Here is a 23,916-nt window from a genome sequence, read left to right on the forward strand (position 1 = left end):
TGTTAATTAAATATGGTGTAATTTTATTTTTTGTATGTTCGATCAACAAAACCGGTTCCATTTTTCAATAACTAATATTTTAATAATAATAATAAATGTAAATCTCCGCCATGAGTTTATTCTTTGCAGCGATTCATTTTGACTGACTTATAACATAATACAGTGAAAACCTTTTTAAACGAGACTGGGATCAGAACGAATTGTTTCACACGGTTGGACAGTCCGGACAGAATTCTTTTATGGTTTAGTAATGAACTATATACATAGAACACAATCAAATCTTCACTATATATCCACTCGAATTTATCGCAAACTATTTTCACTTGGTTTTTTTTTTGTTCCGTGTTCTGCATTGGTAGTAATATCGTGTCGAGAAATTTTTCAGAACGGCCGATATTGTTACAATATCAATCAATATCGATATTGTCATCCATATAGGTATATAGGTATACTGCCAAACGGTAAACACGGTTTTTTAACGTCACATACAATGTGCATACGCATATTGTTTTCTTTACCATATATTATATATATCGCTATACACTGGATAAGTAACGAGAGTTTAAAGCCAAGAGAAATATTGCAAATATTTATACTTTATAGGTAGGTATGTTTCAATAGGGATGAAATTGAAATTGTAATTCACTTTTGGCCCATTTTCTTGTGCACACATGTAATGTATGGAAAAAATCGCAGATACTTTAAAACACTTGCCGCCGCTGTAAACACGTGTCGCCGAGAAAATACTGAGTATAATATTTCCTATCTGTTTATGTGCATACATTTTGGGGTGGGTTATAGGCGATATTACACACACCCTGGTGCACACACATGTAGTGCGTTATCTCTTGAAAATCTCACGGGTGTCCAAACCAACGATTTATTTTTATTGCTCATCGATTACAATCTGCCGGCACCAACCGTAACAGGTTGCGTGATAACTCATATAATACACGATATTATTATACACCTACGATACTGATGTTAATCTCCACGACATCTTAATTCTTAATATTATTGTTACTACCCGAAACATATGTCAAACGCAACTTATACGGCTGGGTGAGGAAAATTTGACGTGACTTTGGAAATTAATTAGTAACATACCCGAGTCCACCACGTGTGCGTTATGGACCTTAACGATTGTTTTAATCGTTGTTTGAATGTCAGAGGGAGATATTCCCCGTTACAGCTAATTCAACCACAAACACTTTACGTATGTATTGAATGCAATAATTCAGAAAAAAAAAACGAAAAAAAATGAACACATGATCTTTACACGAGGGACACAATATACTTATATTACCACTTTTTGAGTAAACCATAATAGTAAAGAAGGTCTGTTAACATTTAAAATTTTAATGAGATGACTAATGTTTGGTAACAATCAAAACCATAAAATTCGAAAAACAATAATCTATATGAGTTTTAATTAAAAAAAAAAATGTAAGTAGTTACATTGATTTGTATTAAAAATATTTTAAAATACACACTTTAAAAAAAATGTATCTCATTATTAATATAATTGATTCCAATGAAAGAGAAATACTCGTATGTCACAAAATATAATTAATTATAGATAATACAATATTAACCAATAATTTATTTTACACATTAAGTATGCCACGGTAAGTCAGTTAAAGAATTACACAAAAAAAATGTGATTTTAAAAATAGAATTCTGTTCAAATTTAATAGTGATGTTCTTCTAGTTGAAAGGTAATATTCAGATTTTTAAATTATGTGCAGTGATGTATTTACAATTATTAAATCTTGAGTCTTAAATAAAGTTGTAATTTTGTAAATGTAAATACTAACCAACTAACCTTAAACCTGAACGCAACCTTTAAGTTGATTTTAGTACTACATAGTACATATACACATAAACAATAATTTACAGAGTACCTATCAACGGCACTTGGCAGTTATCACAGTACCCTGTTCATGAACTTATAAAATTTATGTTTGACAAAAATATACTATTTCAGACCGACATCGATAAAGTCGATTTTTCGTTATACTTTTACAACTATTTTCTCATCAAGTTAATTACCTGTGGGACTAATGTTGTATTATATAGTGGTATAAGCCTAATAAGGTTTTATAACTTTTCCAATAGCGGACAAGGATATTGGCGGTGTGCATGTATAAAATCAGTAGGTACCACAGTTTATTCTCAATTCCTTAGAGGCTTTTCGACGAGTGTAAAAAAAACCCTCAAGTCATTTTTTTTCAGCTTTAAAAATTAATCCCATTAAAGTGAAGACTTCGTTCTTATTGCATGGTAGGGTAAGTAGAGTGACGTCTTTTCAGTGCAGCCTGCGGTGTATATAATATATTCATGCGGTTTTCTCTTTCATAAGCACCTCTGATATTTTCGAAATATGCACTCCGCTGTCGCCCCCGGAGTGATTTGCATTACAGAAGAAAAACAATCTCAAGTAAATCCGATATGAGGGGTGTTAGATGAGCACACTGTTACTTCCAACGAGTTTTAAAGCTCCAGCAAAGTGCAATTTCAGTGGAACAAGACAAAGCTACACATGTTTTGAATTTTCTTTGATTTATGGATATATTATTTGTGTGTATAATATGAGGTGACACAAGAGTTATGTGCATAGTTTATTCATAAATACATTAATAATATTATAAAATAGTGTGACATATCGGTAATAAAATGTATCATTTAGAATTAAATGATTAACGTCCATATAAATATTATTGCGATGATCCTCACAACATGATAATGATTTATCTGTATAATTTTAAAACCAAATACATACTATATATCTAATAATATATAATTCAGAAAATATAAAGATTGGGATTTTTTTTTATCATTTCTATGTTTTTAAATTTACAAAACTATATTTTGAAGTTTTTAGATATAATATAACAAAAAATTAATTGATAAAATTTAATTTAACAAAATAACTTAATATAAACATTTCTATTTAAGTAAACAGTATTAATAAAAATTATTTCCAATTAAAATGTTCAGTGTAAGCATTTTTGATTAAAATAGTTTACGTACTTAAATTCGTGTATGTTTTTTATTTGTGGAATTTTCGGTCGATTACCTATATTTTAAAACGGTTTTTTGCAGAGGGTTAAGATGAATGCATAAATAAAATTAACATTATTTTTTTTTTACGTTCTAATTTAATGTTCAATATTAGCTAAAATTACCTTGTCTTGCTCAAAATTTAAGGCTCAATATTTTCATCGTTTGATTTATTCGAATAAATCACGATGAAAAATAACAAAACATACTTCGTCCCTAAACCATCTGTTTGAATGTTTATTTATAATATATATAAATACAGGTACGGTATACATAGTACACGATTTTATATTATAGCTATTTTTTTTGTGTACAGTAGAATCGAAGAAGAAATATAAATGAAAAAAATATTTGGTAATGTGTATCATGCGTGTATGGGTTTATAGTATAATGACAGCGATGTGTACGCGGCGTTTTGGTGGAGGTGGGTCCCGAACACCTTCGTCGGAAACCACTGCAGCAGCGTCCAGCAGTCTGAAGCCAAAAATATGAAAGGAACAAAATGTAATTATCGGTTGTGGAGGACCGCAAATTACCCAGGACAGACGTATAAAAGTACTCACACATCGCACAATGGTGTAAATAATTATTACCGTACGTACAATCCGAATTTCCCACCTCTAGAATCGTGGATTATTGTAATCATTCGGACGAAGTCATTGTTTTTTTTTTTTTTCGTTTTTTTTTTCTTCCCTCCTCAGTCCGACATACGTGACGGTTCCCTTCATTACTCGTCGTGACCAATACGCAGGTGTACGATACGGAATTACCGATGTACGTTTTGGAGATAATAAATGCTCTTCTCTATTATACTTGCAGGTATTATAGGTGTACGTACATATAATATGTGCATATGTTTATACGATCGAACCAAATAATAGATGTGTGTGCCGTGAAAACAGTTTTCAAACATATTCCTACCATATTATATATTAATGACGATCAACGATCAGATATGTGTCTGCCCTTAAGTATAAACTACAATTGTTCTTTGCGGACAAATTGATAGTATATTTTTAACTACGGGTTGAATTTAATTACATAACTATAGTTTTAAAATATTCTTGAAATTATTTGCCAACTAACAAAAATACTTAATTTACATTATTAAGAGAATATTATGTATAAATATTTTTTATATACAGTAAGTTATAGATACCTATTACAGAAAAATATAATTTTTCGTGAAAATAGTATTCGTAAAGAAGCAAATATTTCTTTGATATTATAATATTATATTCTTATGATTTTTGACTTTAACGATACGAGAAATAAGTTGCATTACCTACATAGTTTATATAATATTAACAATAGGTATAAACAGTAATATTATTATAATATAATTAAGTATTTAACGTAGAACCAATACGTTAAAACTAATTTATATTGATGAATTAGTCTCAGAAAAATAAATTTGAAAATATTATCTTATAAGAAGAAAAAATTTAAGAAATAAATAGTGGGTAAATCAATCCTTTATTGACAACAAAAATCGATAATCTGAATAATACGTTTTAAAAGCATATAATTTATTCAAAAATTGTAATCATTTATATGTGCTATTTATCTATAAATCTGTTATAATTTTCAACATTTACCATTTTCTGTTACAATTAATTAATATTTAAAATTATTCTAATAATCTTTCGGTGACACAAAAAAATACATCTAAAATGTTAACCAACACTTAAATATTCTCACTTACATCGATAGCTGATAAGATATTAAAGGAATTCCTTAAAACTAGCTACCGGTCACTAATAGCACATGAATAAAAAAAAAAATAACTGGTTTCGTAATTACCATTTAAACTTAAATAAACACAAGCACAATAAATACTATAAATATGCAATTTATTATACGTCTGGAACTCGCGAAAAACACACTTCGATTTTCTAACTGCATAATGCAGAAACTTTAGTTTTTAAGAATCGTTCTACGTAAAGTTACACATTGTTATAAGTCCTTAAAAATTAAATTTGGTCACTTAAAAAATTGATTTTAAATTATACTCGGAAATCGGAATTGAAACAAATTATATGTAAAAATGAAAACGAAAAGGTATTACTGGATAATGATATTTTAGATATTTTATGATTTTTATAGTTGAGATTAAAAAAAAAAAACCATGAATGAATAAGTTTTTTAAATTGTATAAATATACAATATTCAATAGTTTGTTAAATAAACGAATAAATTGAATTCATTATTTGTCTTATATTTAATGTCCGATATAAGTATATACATATTATATTATCACTATCTATTAACATATGAATTCTAACTTGATAGAAACTGATTCACTTCGAAATAGTTAAGCAATTATGTTTTTATTTCAAAAAATTATTACAATTTTTATAAATGATATTGCTCCAGAAATTTCGTATAAGAATTTATAAAATTATATTTTTGCTATGATCGTATAGATTAAATGCATACGTACGTACTCTATATATATATTTACTCATACATTTTATTATAACTTCACAACAATACATTGTATAAAACTATAGAATATATTAAAATCATTATAACTTATTATATCAGTCGTTAAAAATATTTTACACTATATTTGTTCACTGCGAATTTATACATTGTAATTATAATATTAATATATATTATTTAATGCTATTTAAAACTACTGTATTATATCTGTGTTTACGTGTGAGTTTCAGTTAAGTAATAAACATGACACATCACACATCAGTCAAGTCAAGCAGTTGCACGCACGCGACCCGATGAATTGCACGTAGAATGCAAATTAGTATGCACACGGCACAGGTTTCAACTGTCTCAAGTTTCTATTTTGATTAGCTACCTAGTATTATTTTCATAGTTGATATTTATGAATTAAAATACCATCATATTATTGTATAATTTTCATAGTATGCTAAACGTGGATTTAAATTTACCATAAATTTAAGATAATTTATATCTAAATGGGAGTCTTGTTCAGAATTGAGGTTATAAAATTACTTTTATTAAATCAGCTCTTATAAAATATTAGGCACATTTAAAGTGCTTTTTGTACATAGATTTTTACACGGATTGTTATTTATTTGTATACATACATTTATTAAAATTATTTTTAATATCAAGCAAAAGTTTATAATTAAAAACACAATAACTTATTTAAAATCGGAGTACTGAAATAACTCTTGTAGTCACGAAAATATTTTCAAGCTATTATTCGATATATTTTATATTATTATGGATTAAATATAATATACAACCCATATTATATATTAAGATAATTATCTAATTTATTTATAATATATCTGTTACTCGTGCATAAATTCTGTTCTTAAGGATCGCTTAAAAACAAATAATAGAAAATATTACTTTATATTATAAATTCAATTATATTTATATCACACACTGTCAGTAAATTAGTGTAAATAACTCAAAAATATTTTATTTTCGGAATTATAAATGATTGTGTACAGTAAAAGTTACGTTCTTAAAAACGCACCCGTGGAGTACTTATATATATACAATTTACTATACCTACATTTATTAACATATACTATTGAGTATTATGATACCTACATTATTAGATTGTATTATTGAAGATATTTTTTGTTTGATGAATTATAAGCGAGCATTTTAACGTTAAGTGAATTAATTTTTCGTTGTTTGTTAGCATATTTTATTTACTATACGTTTATTTTTAAGAATTGTCATAATTTTCATATAAAGCTTCATAACCATAATTAATAAATTATTATTATAATGACATTATACTTTGTACTCAAATACGATGTACAACATATTGTAGTTAATTTTTTTTTATAATATTTTCTTGATTAGTGTTGTAGAATTATAGTCTATGTGTAAACTATGTCATATTATTAAAACTTATGAAAATCATAAACACCTCATGCTGCTTATCAAAATGACATTCAACAAAAGTTGCAAAGATTTTAAAAAAATTGTTGGACACCACTATTTTTATTTCTATTTCACTTCCTATTTTCATAACACAAATTCCCGGTCACTCCGAATAATATAACACGACGTTACACTAGGTAATCAGAGTATATTTTATAATATTTTACGTTGTAAATAATAAACAACATTTAATATAAATTTGTCTGTCGTCGTATTCAGTTGTATATACATAATATAACCTATACGTTCTTTGGACGGCAATAATAATTACATGTAAGTCTTTCACTCGGTCACATATTATGTTATGATAATATGATGTACACACCACGGCAGAGGAGTTGAGAATTTGCAATGGCACTGATATTATACGGGACTAACAACAACGGACGGACAAGCCCTATAAACAGACGCGTCTACTTGGGACCAGTTTTTGAGTCTCGTTTTTCCGTAATGGTCTATTCACTTCGCGTCTGAATAAAAAACCGTCGTGGTTACAATATGGCTATACATATATATATATACAAAACGCTATAAAACGCTACTTATCTTTTTTTTTCTTTCTTATATTTTCTTATTTACCTCGAATTTTTCTTGCCTATTTTTTTCCCCCGGCTTACGACATCCCAAATAGGGCCTGATCGTGTTAATTATCTATATCTGAGGTACGGCCAGGAGTAATTAAAAATCCATGACGCGACATAATTGAAATTGAATCAGATTAACAATGGCCAGACAACAGTCATCATACGCATTAAACACGAGTCCAATAAAGAATCGACTGATAATCCTCAATTTTTTTTTCATTCAGTCTTTCGACGTTAGAAAAAAACAGAAAGAAGTATGCAATTTATGTAACATTACCATTTGTGGGACCCAAAAGCCTGTAGGCAATCGACATGTTAAAATAGTATTCAGAAAGAAATGTGTACGTTTTTTTGTAGGTACTTTAAAAAATTTTTGAGGTCACCTAGTTCGACCATACAATGGACTGAGACATATTTGTGTCTTCCTAACGCTTTGATGAACTGATATAGTGACAAGTTTAAGACTAAAAATATACAGGACGAGTTTATTCGGTTCATAAACAGTTGTTAAAACTAACGCTTACAAATCCAGACAAATATTTCATTAAACTTGGAATTTGTAATTTTGAACACCAAAACAACCTATACAGTAGGTGTACGCTATTAAATTGTTATTTGTAAATTAATCATAAAAAAAAATAATTGAACAATTTCATATAGCCATACAATTATATAGATACTATTTTAAAATATTATATACATATATTAATAGTAGATACCAATATAAATATTAATTTATGTTAATGTTAGTAAAAATATAATTTTTTAACATTGAAATTCAATAACAAACATTTATTTATTTGTTTATATTGTAATTGAATACAATTTGCAGATAAGTTTTATATAAATGCTAATTTGTGTCCAAAAATAGATGTTAGATGCGGTTTGACCCCTATGTTATTTCAATAAAAATGTGTTGCGCAAATGTTAAGAGATTAATAATAACTGAATATGAATAAATATTTTAAAAACTGTTGTTAAAAACTTCTTCGTTTCATATATATATATATATATATATTTTACAAATGTTAAATATGATATATTAATTCAACTGTTTTTTATTTTATTTTATTGCTATATTCTTTACAATTACATATTTATTCTGAAAGCTAAGCAAAGTTAGATAACTGTTAAAATAAAAAACCGATAGCGTGAAATCCGGAGGATAAGTTTGTACATTTCTAATGGCCATTCACAGGTTGAAAATATCAGGTAATGGTTTACGGTGTGTTAAACTGCGTGTTAACGGTTCTTGCTAAGCCCTTATATGGGGTGTCTAATGTATCCGAGTAAAGGCCATTTTTGTGTTCAAGTGTGGAATAAAATTTTAAGACCAAAAAGCTACTTAATTTCTTGATATACAGTGGTTATCTTTTACATTTCGTCTACACCTGTAAATATCTTCTTATTTTGTATCCACTCGTTAAAATGTAAACATAAAAGTATTTCAAAACGCATGTAGACAAACCATTATTTGAATTCCACAATAGATATTTTTTTTCTGAAAATGTTGTCAAAAATACTAAAACCATCAGTGCAATATATTTTTTTTATTTATATAAGCAAAAAATCGTGAATTATTAAAAAAAAAAAAGACTTTAATAAATGTCCTTGATTAAAGAGAAGAAAAAAACGTTACTTTGTATATAGCCAAGCAAATTTGCCTGCGTAATTTAATAGCTACTGGTGTGAAGTAATTTATCGGCATTCGATGATAATATTTCTAACACATGCCATTACCCGTACGGCATACACGACTACCATGAAAGAATTAACCAACAAAACACGATAGTTACGTCTGGACACAAGATTTCAATTAAAACGAACAAGAAGCCTACTGCATCAGTTTGTATGTGTGCCGTTTATGTTTGCGATAATGAGTTAGATTTATCAGGTATAAATATCCAAGAAACATTTTGTTTCGTATGTACTTACTTACTATATTGAACAACAAGTCAAATTTTTTTAACAATCTGTTTTTGAAGGTAGTATATATTTAATTTTTATTTATTTATTTTTTATATTTATTAGTAACTAAAATAAAAAATATCTACGATTTTATTTTAAAAAGACTTTTTTTCTTCATTTATGTACATTATATAACCACAGTTAATGATAATAATTGTCATAGATCCAACAAAAACGAATGAAAAAAAACAATTTTTGAACAACAGATTCCTAAAAGACTATTTACAAATTATTCTCTATAATTATTTAAGTAAATATATCTCTTTTGTTATGTTATAAAAGCTTAAGCTTGTCACGAACTGTACTTAACAGTAGAAGTTGCCATTATATGGAAATCAATAAAAAAAAATAGATAGACATATTTGAATATTTAAATAGTAAAATATATCAAAATAATATTATATTCAAAAATAATAAAATACACCTATTATCTACCTATTTTAGATTGTTTAATAGTTTATTTTTGAGTCTGGTCTATATTTTATTAAAACGAATTATTTATAATAATTATAATATTAATTAAATATTGAGATTTGGTTTTTGTAATTTATTCAATTATAATATACAATATATTATAAATACCTATTTATTAGAACTGGTTTTAAATATAATTTTCAATAATTTATTCATATTACTATGTAAGGTAATCGTTTTAGTATTCACTAATAGAATCATTATAAGTAATTCTTCTTATTATTATTATTATTATTTTGAAAAAAACAATTTATCTTCCGTTTTATATTTTAATCAGCACATAAAATTTGTTTTTGCTTACCATAAAGCATAAACTATTATGTCACATATGTGATTCAAGTTTTTTTTTTTAGTAAACGCTTGCTATCTTTTGTTACTAGATGTATAAATGATTTATTTGGCATATTATAATTTATTAAGTACAATAGGTATTATTGACGAGTGTGACATAAATATTACGTGTTGCTCTATGATAAGCCACAAATCGATAACTTTAACATAGGTACATGTATAATTATGAAAAGAAAAAGAGAAATAAGACTAATAATTTAAAAAATTGTCAATACTATGACGACACGCATACATCTTTGGTGTGTTCCGTCATCAACCGTTTTATTATTGAAATGTCGACGGGGACTTTGAAGAATTTGAAGTGGCAATGGTCGTTGTTCATTTCGCTTCAATAAATCAAAGACTTTGTCCATATAACACTCATATATATGCGCATCAAAGGGGGCAGCAAGTCCGTCTAGTATTGGGTGACAATACGGCTTTCGGTCGTATCTCCACCGTGCCATTCCATCCACCAACGACGTTTCATACTTTATATATATATATTTAAAAAGCTTTTCGCTGTAATGCCCGCGCGGAAAAGCTGCGGATGATTTGTGTGGAATTCGTGTCGGGTTTATTAGAGTCGACCGTCCCCTTTAACCCAGCGCTGAGCCGACTGTGTTCCAGCTGACTTTCGACAATCACCCGCGCACCATACACGCACATTCATCCCCACGCCGTCGTCACCGTCGCTCAAATATTATTTACGACGTCTAATAATAATCCCCACGACGACGCTCCCGCACGTCTCTTGTGTGTCCTGTATTCCTTTTTCCAACGCCCAAATTGCTCCGGATTAATAAAACACTATACCGCACTAATAGTCCTAACGAAAACTATAGGTACACCACATATATATATATAGAATATATTATATTATGTGCGCTCGTGTGTAGGGTTGTACACCGTAAACAGATTATAATGCTATAGTGAGTAATACAACGATGTTTAATACTTATGTATTAAAGCATAATAATATTATACTCTATCAAATATTTTTATCATGATAATAAATATTTTTATATTGAAACAAATTAAAATTAATGCTTTTAATACGTCTCATTTCATTATAATTCAATAGACAAAGACAATGAGATTTATTATTTTGTTTATGTGAACATTATATTAAAACAATAATGTGTAATAATGTTATCGAAGTAATATAAATATAATTACAATTTCATTAAGATCTTAAATAATTTGATCTTATTTAATTTGTATGTATACCAAAGTGTTTTTCTGTATATTCGTGATAACTTATAGCATTAGCTATTCTGTTAAATTAAAAAATTAATAAACAATAATATTATTCTATTTCAATTATGATCTACTTATATATAAAGTTATAAAAAGACAATTTTACTAAAATTTGATATAATTCAGATATATTGTAATTTTGTATCATGCTTTGTTCATTTGTTTTTTTTTTTTTTTGAATTTAAGTAAAAATATATTACACTGAAAGCATTACGATAAAAATTACAAGATTATTATGTTACTTCTAAATTATACAACGAACGTTATATATCCGCAGTAGCTCTGAACCGGTAATCCTAGTACCTATACGTAGGTACCTACCACTAAATAAAATGTACCTATATGTGGTTTATTCGTATTTATTTTGTTTTTATCAGATACATTATAATAGTAACTTACTCTCTCTCTCTCTCTCTCTCTCTCTCTCTCTCTCTCTCTCTCTCTTTCTTTAAAAAATATTATCAGATATACAATACTCAGCATTTTTTTTTCTGTTTTAATGTGAATCTCATGATAATTATTTTGTCACATGATATCTACTGGATAGGCCAGTCTATAATAATTCATACTACCCAATGTACCCACACCATTTTAAAAACCATCAACTATCAAGTATACCTATTTGAAGTCTAAAGAAAAATAAACAAAGCAAATCTGTGGTATATTCTCAACAGGTACCACGTACCGGTGCAATATAAATTTTAGTTTATACCAACGAAAAAAAAAAAGACTAAGCGATAACTGGTGGTAATAATAATATCATCATTGTTATTACCTTACCAACAACGGTTGATCATCAGATAAAGACAAAAGGGGACGAAATCCATGATTTTAACCGATTATAGGTTTATTTATTTATATGTTATAGATTATATCTAGATTCTAAGCTCAATGAATATGTCAACACGAGTTGTGTTATGTAAAAAAAAGCGTTTAAAAATGTAGTTATATACTATAGTGTAGATATTACACGTGTCTGATCTCAGACTATAGAGTCGTTAAGTTCTATCCCAAATATACTTGTTATAACAATAATAGCAATTTTATTCAAATATATAGTTAGGCATATTCTTATGCGCACATATATATACAATATACGTAATATTATTTCATATATTTTATACAAAAATAGGGTTAAGAAGATTAAAGCTTTTAATTAGTTGCAAATCACTGAAATACGGACGAGCAATATTAACGTACAAAACATTTTGATTGTTATTGTACAATAATATATTATCTACAAAACACAGTTACCTATACCTACTAATATTTAAATCATTTTCAATTGTATACCGGACTTATAAAAACTATATTTATGTAGAATTTTGCCACATTTTAACATTCTGATAATATATGGAGTTCATTATACGCTAAGCGTATAATTTTATATACCTATGTACCTACTAGTGTTAAACTAAGATTAAAATTATTTAAAAAAAATATATCTACAACTATTTTGTATTGGTTAAATAAGAAATTAAAAAAAAATCTAATTTAATATAATTACCTATATAATGTGTCTTAATGGGATCTAACAATTGAAAAATAAAACCATAACATAATTAACTATTATATTATTAATCTTTTCTTTCCTTTATATTTTTAAAAAACATATATCATATAAATTTAGACCAATACATACATTATAGATCCAAAATAGTATTACATATTATACTAATATATAATGTGTGCACTAAATCTTTCAAGTATATTTCCAAATTTATATTTGCTTTTAAAGTTATTAAATTTACTTCAGAATATTTATAATCTTGATTTACTAGAAAAGAGTTATAATTGAGATATTATTAAAAATAATAAATTTAATCAAATATTTTTGTTGCTAAATAATTTTCGGAAAGTGTTTGAGAATTAGAATAGTATTAATATGCGCAAAGCGCAACTATGATGTTATTGATTGATAATTTCTACAAACTGTGTATTTGGAAAATAAATTCCGGTAAATAAATACCCATTATAATAGTATCCATTTGTGCGCCCTGTATAGACTGCACTACGCGTTATACGTCTTATAGACTACACCCACAGACAACGACCCTATACGAACGAATGAACGATTTACGACAAACGCAATGTCTCTACATTTTCAGTCGATCTAACATATTATTCATATAACCGAGTTTATTGAATCGATTTTCATTGAACAATGACCGTTTCCAATACGGAGAGGAACCTCGAGTTTTGACTCTAATGTAGTCAATTATTGGTATTTGTAAAGACATCTATGTGTGTGTGTATATATTTTTTATGTTTTTTTTTTTTTTGTTGTTTTTGTTTTTTCATTCTTATTCCTTTAGCTGCGTTTCCGTTTGTGAATGAGAGTGCTTGGCTCGCTGCAGGAACAAAGAGCACATAAATATGCTGGAATGTGGAGCGACTACCTGTCAACGAGCAAAGCTTGTCAATCTTTAGCGTGCATATAGCAACAGTGGTAGCACGAGTCCAAAAATAATAATTTTTCTCTGCGCCTAGACAAGATACAATGAATATAGAAAAAAATACTTATTAGCAATTTATAGACGCAGTGAACTGTGAAGAAATAGTCATAATTATATCAATTCGGTTTAACATAAAATGTAATGAAATTAATAGCATAATTTATTATACGTGCTGCTTTATTTTATAGAATACATACTACAGAATATACCTACTTATGTAAAAAAAATAAATAGATTATTAAAAAAAATTATCATCAATTATAGTATTAAAAATGTACACTTAAATATTATTAACCATTACAAATTCTTTATAAATAATAATTTTTTATTCTAAATCATAAATTTATATAATGAATCGTCTATTTATTCGGGTAAATATTTGATTATTGATTAGCAATTTCAATTACAATAAATCTTAATTATTTCAAATTTACCGACGTAAACTTCAGCTAAAGCTGTATTTATACTCAATAATAGATTATCATTTACATGTATATATATTTATATATATTTAAATTGAATGAAAAGGAAATCATGATTACATTTTCTACATTATACTATCAAATATAACCTCATAATATGGTAAAGTTTAATAAAAAATTTTCACTAAAATATTTTATAGGAGAAGGCCCTTATGATTTAGAATATGGTATACTCATTATTGGTTATTAAATATAATTAGATAAATTTCAGTCCATATTTTTACACTACCTATAATATTTTCATGCTTAATATTAAAAATTATATATATTAACATCATCAGATCATTTCCAAATGTATTTGATCAAATCGCTGACTGCTCATTACTTCAATTTATACATTATAATATGTGCATGGTTGATGATATAAATTAATTGTTAAACTCATTTTTATAATTGACACATTTATTATATAATATTATTTAATAATTTTAATAATTTACAATTTTTCGTCGTGCAGTATTATGTATAAATTATTTAATATTTAATACTTACATAGAAAAAAATCGATGACTTAAGATAGTGGTTACATAAATCTCATAAGAAACCTAAATCCCCTTTTTTATTTTCATTTTATAACGATTTTGGATACTTTAACTTTCAGTAAATACACCCTAAACCCATATTACAAACCACAATGACATATTATATATCATATACATACATATTTATTTTCAAAAAAAAAAAAAACATAATAACTTCGATTCGAATAATAAAAGCATATTCCAATATCCCTTCGAAGGTCATCAAGGACATTAGAGCGACCGCAACCCAATAATTTTGATACTTTTTTATGTTCCTTTGCTCCCACATTGGTTTGTAATGAGAAAATACTCACCAGCCCTATTACCTAGTAGGCGGTTCCTTATATATCGTCTACATATTGCTTTTAGGTGATATTATGATTATAAAAAAATAATTATTAGTGTTTTCCTATCTATTATTATGTGATATGACGTTTTTACGGTGTAGCGTATGTAATATTTCGAAGTTATGATATAAAAATAAACCGGTTTACGTTTAAATTAAATACAATGTAGACAAATTAACTAGACAGCGTCTAATAAGTGTTCTACATGAACTATGGTGTAATATGTATGAAGTAAAACATTTTTGTAATTTTTAGATAAATCTTCAATTTATTTTATTTTTTAGTCAAATTTATGATTCTATGCTATTATCTATTTCTTAAAAAATTTAATTAATGAAGTTAAAAACCAGTAGATTTTCGATAAATTTTTTACAAACATATGAGAGGCTATAGTTGCTAGGTACCTATAAGTATATTATAATTATACCTAATAGCTGTTGAATCTGTCTATCCAATTTGTACAATTATTTCATGTGAATGGCTTTCAATTCCATTATTTATTTCATAAATAATATAATATGATTGATATAAAATAATTTATTATTAATAATATTTTAGTGTCAATTATTGTTGATTACTAACAAAATAAACAATTTTGTAACAATTTCATTATTTAAATTTTCAACCATTATTTTATAGAGCTGATAATAATATTTTTTCTTTTTTATAAGATATTTCAAGTTATCAATAGGTATTTAGATTTCTTATGTACAGTATTTTTATTAATTATTATTCCATGTATCAATGCATGGATGTTAAGACGTTTATAATTATTAGTAATGTTTATTTAAACTTCATACAATATTACAATATGATTTTGAGCAACGTATATAACCAGTATTAATATACAATAAACTATAGATTATATATTATACAAAAAGGACAACTTAAGGGTTTAATGAATTTGTAAAGCTTATAAAAAAACAGAGAACATCATCACATCGAGTATCGTTTAGGTTACAAAAAAATATTAAACGAAATAAGTCAAATAATATATGATATACCTACACATAAAATATAATCTTTAAATTACAAACAATTACACCATACACAGAAGTTACAATAAAGTGCGTTTTTGTTTAAATTGCATTATAAGTACGCGATTATTTTTTTGAAATGTTAAACTAATTATTTCTAAGCACTTTCTCTACCAATAATCTTTACATTCTATCACTATGTCAATTATAATAATTAAACACAGAATGTTTTAAACCGTGGATTTGAAGAATGTATCATTATTTCAAGTGAAATTTAATATAATTGACTCTTCGACTAAAACGAAATTCATTGTTATAATTTTTATGCAAAAATTATTAGCACTTTCGTTCAAACCAAAATCTAAAACAAACAATTAATTATTGACTGTATATCTATGATTTTAAATCATAATAATATTTGTTTTATTTTATGCTTATTAACTGTATACCTAATATTACTAATCAAAATATTCAGAACACCGTTTTTGGATTTTAAAGTAGAGATACGAATTTAAAAAAATTTAACTTCACATCGTATAATTAATAGGAATAGGTTTCTAAAGTTACGTTAGGTGAAATTTATACCATTTCCTTGCAAAAATCTGGAATAACGTATAATCGTATTGCTACAGGTTAATCATTGCTAAGTAATAATTAACATTTAAGAAATATCCACCTAATAATATAATATAGATTTATAAAATTCAACTTATAACTCATTTTGGTGATACTTGACAGTTATATTTATAATACTGTGTAAAATATTAAGTATAAATAATAGACAAAATATTAATAATAATTGTACTTATAATACTTTATCGGTTATTCCAATTTTTCGATGAACAAGGTTTATTTTATATTTTAAAATAGAATAGTTTTACAAATCATTGAACGTTTTTGCCTAAAAAACTTAGTGAAAAGCATAAAAACGGTCACTTAATAATATACATCTTATTACCCGTATCGTTATAATATAATATAATGTTATGTTGATTCCGGTAATTATATTTTATTTTTGTTCATTTGTTAGCTTGTTACAAACCAATATTAACCATATAATTGTTAACTTTTATGTAGAAGATTTATTTTTTAATAAAGGGAAGGGGAGCTTATTTTTAAGTTTGGTTTTAAAGTACTCTAGTCTGTGTAACAACTAAATCCTAGTTATGCCTTGTAACACCGTATCAAATCAAATTCCTGTCGTTATTAAAATACTCACACTCGCACATAAAAAATGTTTAATTTTATTTCTAAATCAGAAGTTTCTTAACAATAGTACGCAAAAATACTACTAGTGGTATGCAAAAAGCCAGTTGAAGTCCAGCATGTTTTGGATTTTACTATCTAAGAGGAGTAAAAAACTACAGTAAGATGAGTATCTTTTAGTCTTACCTTCAGTCATGAAAAATATGTTTTTGTCTAATACAATTCCATCGATATAAATGCATTTATTTGTTATTTATATATAAACTATGTATACTCGAAGAATTGAAAATTAAAAGCTTAAACAATATAATATAGATGATTATACTCAGAGTAACTTATTAAATATTTGTTGCTTATAATATATACATTATATATTTTTGTATTTAAAATATTAATAACTTATTTCTTACCATTATTAGGAATTTTTATAAAACGTCTTTATGACCAACATACACAATGAATTTGAGTGATATTTTTTATAGACGAAATCGATTAATTTTTCATTATTTCTAGCCAGTTATGTAACATGAAACTTAGTGACCCTAGTATCTATATGAGATAGAGGCCCATTTTTTAACACAGAAATTCAATTAGTGATGTAAAAAAAAGTTCAATTCTAAAGCCTAAAATTCTAAAAAAATTTTAAACGTAATCGATAAATTCCCTTATAGGTTTTATACATTTGACTCAGTTGACTCACTAAAATTTAATGGCAGTATCTTTTCTGGTAGGTATCTATATAAACTAAATTTAAATTTTTATAATTTATAATAGGTAAATAATTATTTATACATATATTTTGTAAATAAATATAGGTGAATTTTATAATACAGCCTCAAATTCAAGTTTACCTACATCTTAATATCCAAGAAAATATTATAAATATGAAAATATTAATTTTTAATTATTTTATAATATTATTTGATATTGATTATAATTTGTCTATTTATGTTTGTTTATTTCTTGTATTTTTACCGTTTAATTATTTATTTTTTGAAAAAAAAAAATATTAGGAACATAATACTAACTAATTTAATTTAATATCGTATTATAAAAGTACACATAGATATTTGGTTACCTTTGTTTGGGATGGCCAAGCATAAAAATTAAAAAATCATAGTATCTAATAGACCGGTTATAAAATATTTTTTATACCCAATAATTTGTTCGTATATAAATAGTTATATAGTTACAAACAAATTATTGTAAATCTGATTTAGTCACTGTATAGTTAATACAGTGTACAATCTTAAACCTTTTATATGCGTTTTATTTTTAATATATTATGATGTAAATGTGAATAATTAATGCAAATAATATATAATACAACAATATTTAATAGCTAATAATCTAATATTTTATGTGTACCTAGCAGAAAAATAATCATTAAAAAAACTATAATTTTATGAATCTACCTATTTGTATAAGAATCTTGAATAGAAACTATTACTACACTCCGTACAACTACAGCAGCACTAAATTTTACAGTGATTATAAGACAAGCGATACTCGCTGTCCGAAGTTGGAAAAGCAGAACCCTAAACCAAAAATTTTGGATTTGGGAACTTTACGTCTATTTAAATATTTTAGAAACCAAATCCTAAACAGAAACCAACGTTATCGTTATTCTAGGAACTGAAACGTAAAAATTGCGGAATATCGTATAAAATGAAAAATTGTAGTATGGATGACCTACCTATAGTACGGAAAGGGCTGTGGCACGTGCAGATCCATCGGCGTGTGGGTGGGATGAGCAGGGTGAAAACCGTTGGCGGCGGCGGCGGCTACCGCCGCGGCAGGGTGTAGATGATTGTGGTGGTGGTGGAGGTGGTGGTGATCGGTGTCGGCGGGACGATGATGATGGTGATGATGGTGGTGGTGTCCGAGTACCGCGGCAGCAGCCCACGGAGACGCACCGCCGCCACCTCCGCCACCGTCGAGCTCGACGTGCATGTTCTGGTGGTGCCCCGCGCGGAATAATATTATTCAAACAATATATTATTACAATATGGTAATATCGCACCGGCCGAATGAAAATATGCAATGATAAAATATATCAAATAAACAACGGCGGCACTCGTCAATCGTGCGCGGTATTTATTACTCGTCACCAAACTCGACACCGACGGCGCGCCACAGTGTTCTGCCTCGCCGGGACGACGCACACAAATAACATGATACGCATTAAAACGCGGAAAAAAAAAAATAAAAAAAGACGCATAAGGACACGAGTACGCGCGTGAACACGAACGATATCAAACCCGAAAACGCACCGGGCCGTACGGTGATGTCGTCGCCGGGTAATGCATTATGATATTTGGAAAAGGACGATCGGACACCGGTGTGGAGGGAAAACCGACGGCGAAACGAAGGATCGCAGTAAACTCACGGTAGATATTATTATCAATTTATCACGACGACGACGACGACGCGAGAAACGAACGCGCGACGGACGGACGACGGGCAGACGGACAGACAGACGGACCGGTGCAGCTGATACACGGTCGGCAGCGACGCGTCATTGATAAACGGCCGTGTGCCGGTGGCCGGCTCGCGTGTAGTACGTACCGCGTATCTGCGGCCCGATGGGCGTTCACCGACGGTCCACCACCACCGCGTACCGTCGCTCCGCCTTCATTGCCGAACGCCCAGCACGTAACGATAATAATAATATAATAATAGCATTATTACATTACGTAATGTTATCGTTACTATTATTATTACTATTCCTAGGCATCTATTATATTATTACTATACCGGGTGGCGAGTCGCGAACGTCTGCTGCGGTTTACCTGTTGGCTGTTGTGCATCGTCGCCTGCACGTTGCAGTCTGCACTAGTCTGCACTCCTCGTCGTCGTTGTCGTCGTCGTCGTCTTGGATAATGTTTCGACTGGACGACATATTTTTTTTGTGATGATGATAATAATAATATTATTACGTTTATTATGAGTGGCACGTGCGATAAGGTATAAAACAATAAAAATATATGTATCGTATTAACGACATTATTATTGTGTCTATTGATGTAAACCATACACTATACCGATTCCCTCGGTGTTTACTCGCCGACCATTAATAATTACATCAAGTGGTTTATGATATTATTATAATAAATACAATATTACACCTGTACACTTCAATGCGCGTGCGCGATATGATTTGCATTGGGCTTAAGCTATAGTCCCGTTCGGCGGGCGGGACCAAATAAATATTATAATATATTTATACATTGGTATAAACAACGATAAGTTCAGCTATTTAACAGTATATGAAAATAATAATATTAACATATACCTGATATTTATTATTATTAATGCGTTTGGTCAACATAGCATGGTTAGGTTATTTAGTATATATAATATAGGTATATAATAATATAATATTATGTTAAAAATCATAGGTACTGAAAAATGAATTACTTTTAATCGGTAGGTAACCTAGTCGTGTACTGAAGTGTCATTCTATGTGCTAGGTACTTATAAATTATTTGAAAATATGCTAGTGCCTATGCAACATAATATATTGTAAAAATAAACATGCTAATAATTTGTATATTGACCGTCACCGTTTCGTTAATTTATTAAAAGGCCACATAATATCATTCAAATAGTATATTGTTATAAATCTAATAGACATATAAGTTGACTAAAAATCAAATTCATAAGTGATGAATAAATAGGTCAATGCAATTTAAATATTCTTCTATACGATATATTTTTTTAACAAGTTGAAAGAAAAATAATAAAATATAATTCACATGGCTTACATCTTAACTAACCATCTATAACCATAATTATTCAAAAATACCTTTTATTTTTTTATATAAGTAAAAATACATTAATCACGTTAATTTTATATGATAATACGAATAAGAATTACATAATAAGTAGGTACATAATCATTAATTAGGAAATTAAATGATACTAAGCTTCATATCAAATGTTTAGATGATATTAATTTTATATTAGCTTAAAAATCCTATCTAAAACATCTACTATAGAGTATAGATTAAAATAATTCTATCCAATTTATATTTAATATATTATATACTTTACGAAATCTATATTAATTATTAATTACTATATAACTTCATAAAAGTTTACAGGCACTACTCTGTATTGTTCATTAAATGGTCATCAATTTATTAGTATTTTAACTTATACTAATATTATTACATTATGTAGAGGTTATTTTTTAAATATTATTCACATATAAGTTTGTTGCATTATTTATAAATGTAAATAAATCATAGCAAAAAATGTTCCAAAAGCAATTTAAATATTATTTATTAAGGTGTAATGGTTTATAATTGGTAATAACTAAACATAGAATTTATTGTATATTTTAACCATATTTTTTCTATCCATCGCTGTATGATTGTATACGTTTATTATGCAACTGTAACTTAATACTGATTTAGTTATACTATTACTGCCAAAAACAAATAAAACGACGATTAATCAACACCACTTAAATAAATATTAATATAATTGTAAATATTAACTGGTTATAATATTCTACTATTTTATACAAAAATATATGAACATGAGAAATGCGTATGCGATTACGAACTCACCCAATCAATGGGATAAAAACGGAATATGGTTAAATATTTATGGCCAAGGCATGATTTATATATAGTATAATAATATATTCTATCATAATAAAATATTTGATGTAAATATGTAACGATTACTTTGTCAAAAAAAAGTAACACCAAATCATTAAACATTGAATAATTTGTAGATTAGGTTACTTAATGAAATCAACTATCTCATCAAGATTATAATCTAGATTTCCATTTGGCACTGCAGGTTAAGTATGAGATAAGTGCCATGGTTAATTATTTTATAATTACGTTTATTTGTCATAAATCAAAATTCAATAATATTTGATTCTTAAGTTTTATTAATAATTTTAAAAAAAACATTAAGAAACTATAGATATATAATAATATAGTATATATCATTTACATTTTACTCAATACTGTTTGTTTATCTATATATTGGCTATACACACCATAAAGACACTAAACATCGGGGTCAAATTCTACCGAAGTGGTCGTAAAAGCAAGCAATTAGCGTGTATCATGTGGTCAAAATCGTTCCATAAAATATATACACCCCTCGATTGTTATAGACATTAATGTTCTGTATACGGAGTATAAATTGTAGAAACTGGTAATTCTAATAATATAATTTGAACCACAAGAAATTGAGTTATATTATTTACAAATGCTGTTTGAAAATTGATAATTCGATTGTAAATTGTATTTTATGTACAATAAACTAATAATTTAATATTTAAATTAATATCAATAATAATAGTAGTATTAGGTTTAACTTTTAAATATTATATAACCATTAGTTTTTAAATTATAAAGGTATAAGAAAATTAATAAAATATCTCTATCTTTTTTAATTAATACTAATCTTTTAAAAATTAACTTCTATTAAAAATAGCAATAGTATATAAGAGATAACAGTATTGGAAAATATCATCCTGGAAACGCTGAGTTAAAAATATATACCTAAAAAGTATATATAATATAATTACAAACTTACTATATTAAATTATAATAACTAATAAGCAATTATATTAAATAAAACATTTCATAAAGAGGACATTTGTGCAATACCTATATTAATTATTAATACACAATTTTTACCTAATAATTTTATTTTTATTTTTGGCATTTTAAATAATAAACTTATACTTAAAAGTAATTATTAGTTCTATTTGTTTTCAAATTTGTAATTTTCGAAATAAATAATCCATGTATGACGCAACAATAAAGCAACATATAATAATAATAATTTAATGGGTATATATATAGTAATAATTTAAAGAATACTATGATAAGTTATAACCTTTTTTACACGCCATAATGGTCGATGTAATGATAATTTATAATTTGTTTAAAGTGTTATTGTAATGTATCTTGAATACTAATTTTTAAACTAGTAGGTACCCCTCAAATTTATGCCGAACGATGGGGGTTACATTTTTTATTATCGAAATAATTTTATGAATTGTAAACATTTACTTTTTTTTAATATAATAATATGTATAAATATGTTTGCTCTTTTATTTAGAATGTGTATAGTTATCAAGTATACGTAAATCAAGTAAATTGGTTTGATTTATTAAATAATATAGTATATTATATTAGATCAGTAATAATGTTATTATTACTATGTAGTGAACTACATTATTACTGATATATGGCTACATTCAATCATATCTATTTCTACCCATCCCCCAAATTTATTACTATGGAATATGGATAGTTTTTCAAAACACATTAAAAGACTACGTGCGGATTTTTTCACAATAAATTGTTACCTAGGTATACA

General features: G+C 27.1%; 1 protein-coding gene across 1 annotated transcript in view; it reads right to left on the reverse strand.

Annotated features, from left to right (window-relative positions):
• The window catches only part of LOC112601014 (protein trachealess), a 118,594-nt gene extending 99,082 nt beyond the window's left edge, over positions 1-19,512 (reverse strand). Inside the window, exon 1 of the mRNA XM_025348410.1 lies at positions 19,256-19,512. Within this exon, the coding sequence (XP_025204195.1) occupies positions 19,256-19,512 (257 nt within the window). The remainder of the gene's footprint in view (positions 1-19,255) is intronic.
• Positions 19,513-23,916: the final 4,404 nt, after the last annotated feature.

Source organism: Melanaphis sacchari, unplaced genomic scaffold, assembly GCF_002803265.2.
Source record: "Melanaphis sacchari strain LSU unplaced genomic scaffold, SCAv2.0 Contig74_pilon_pilon, whole genome shotgun sequence".
Classification (NCBI taxonomy): Eukaryota; Metazoa; Arthropoda; class Insecta; order Hemiptera; family Aphididae; genus Melanaphis; species Melanaphis sacchari.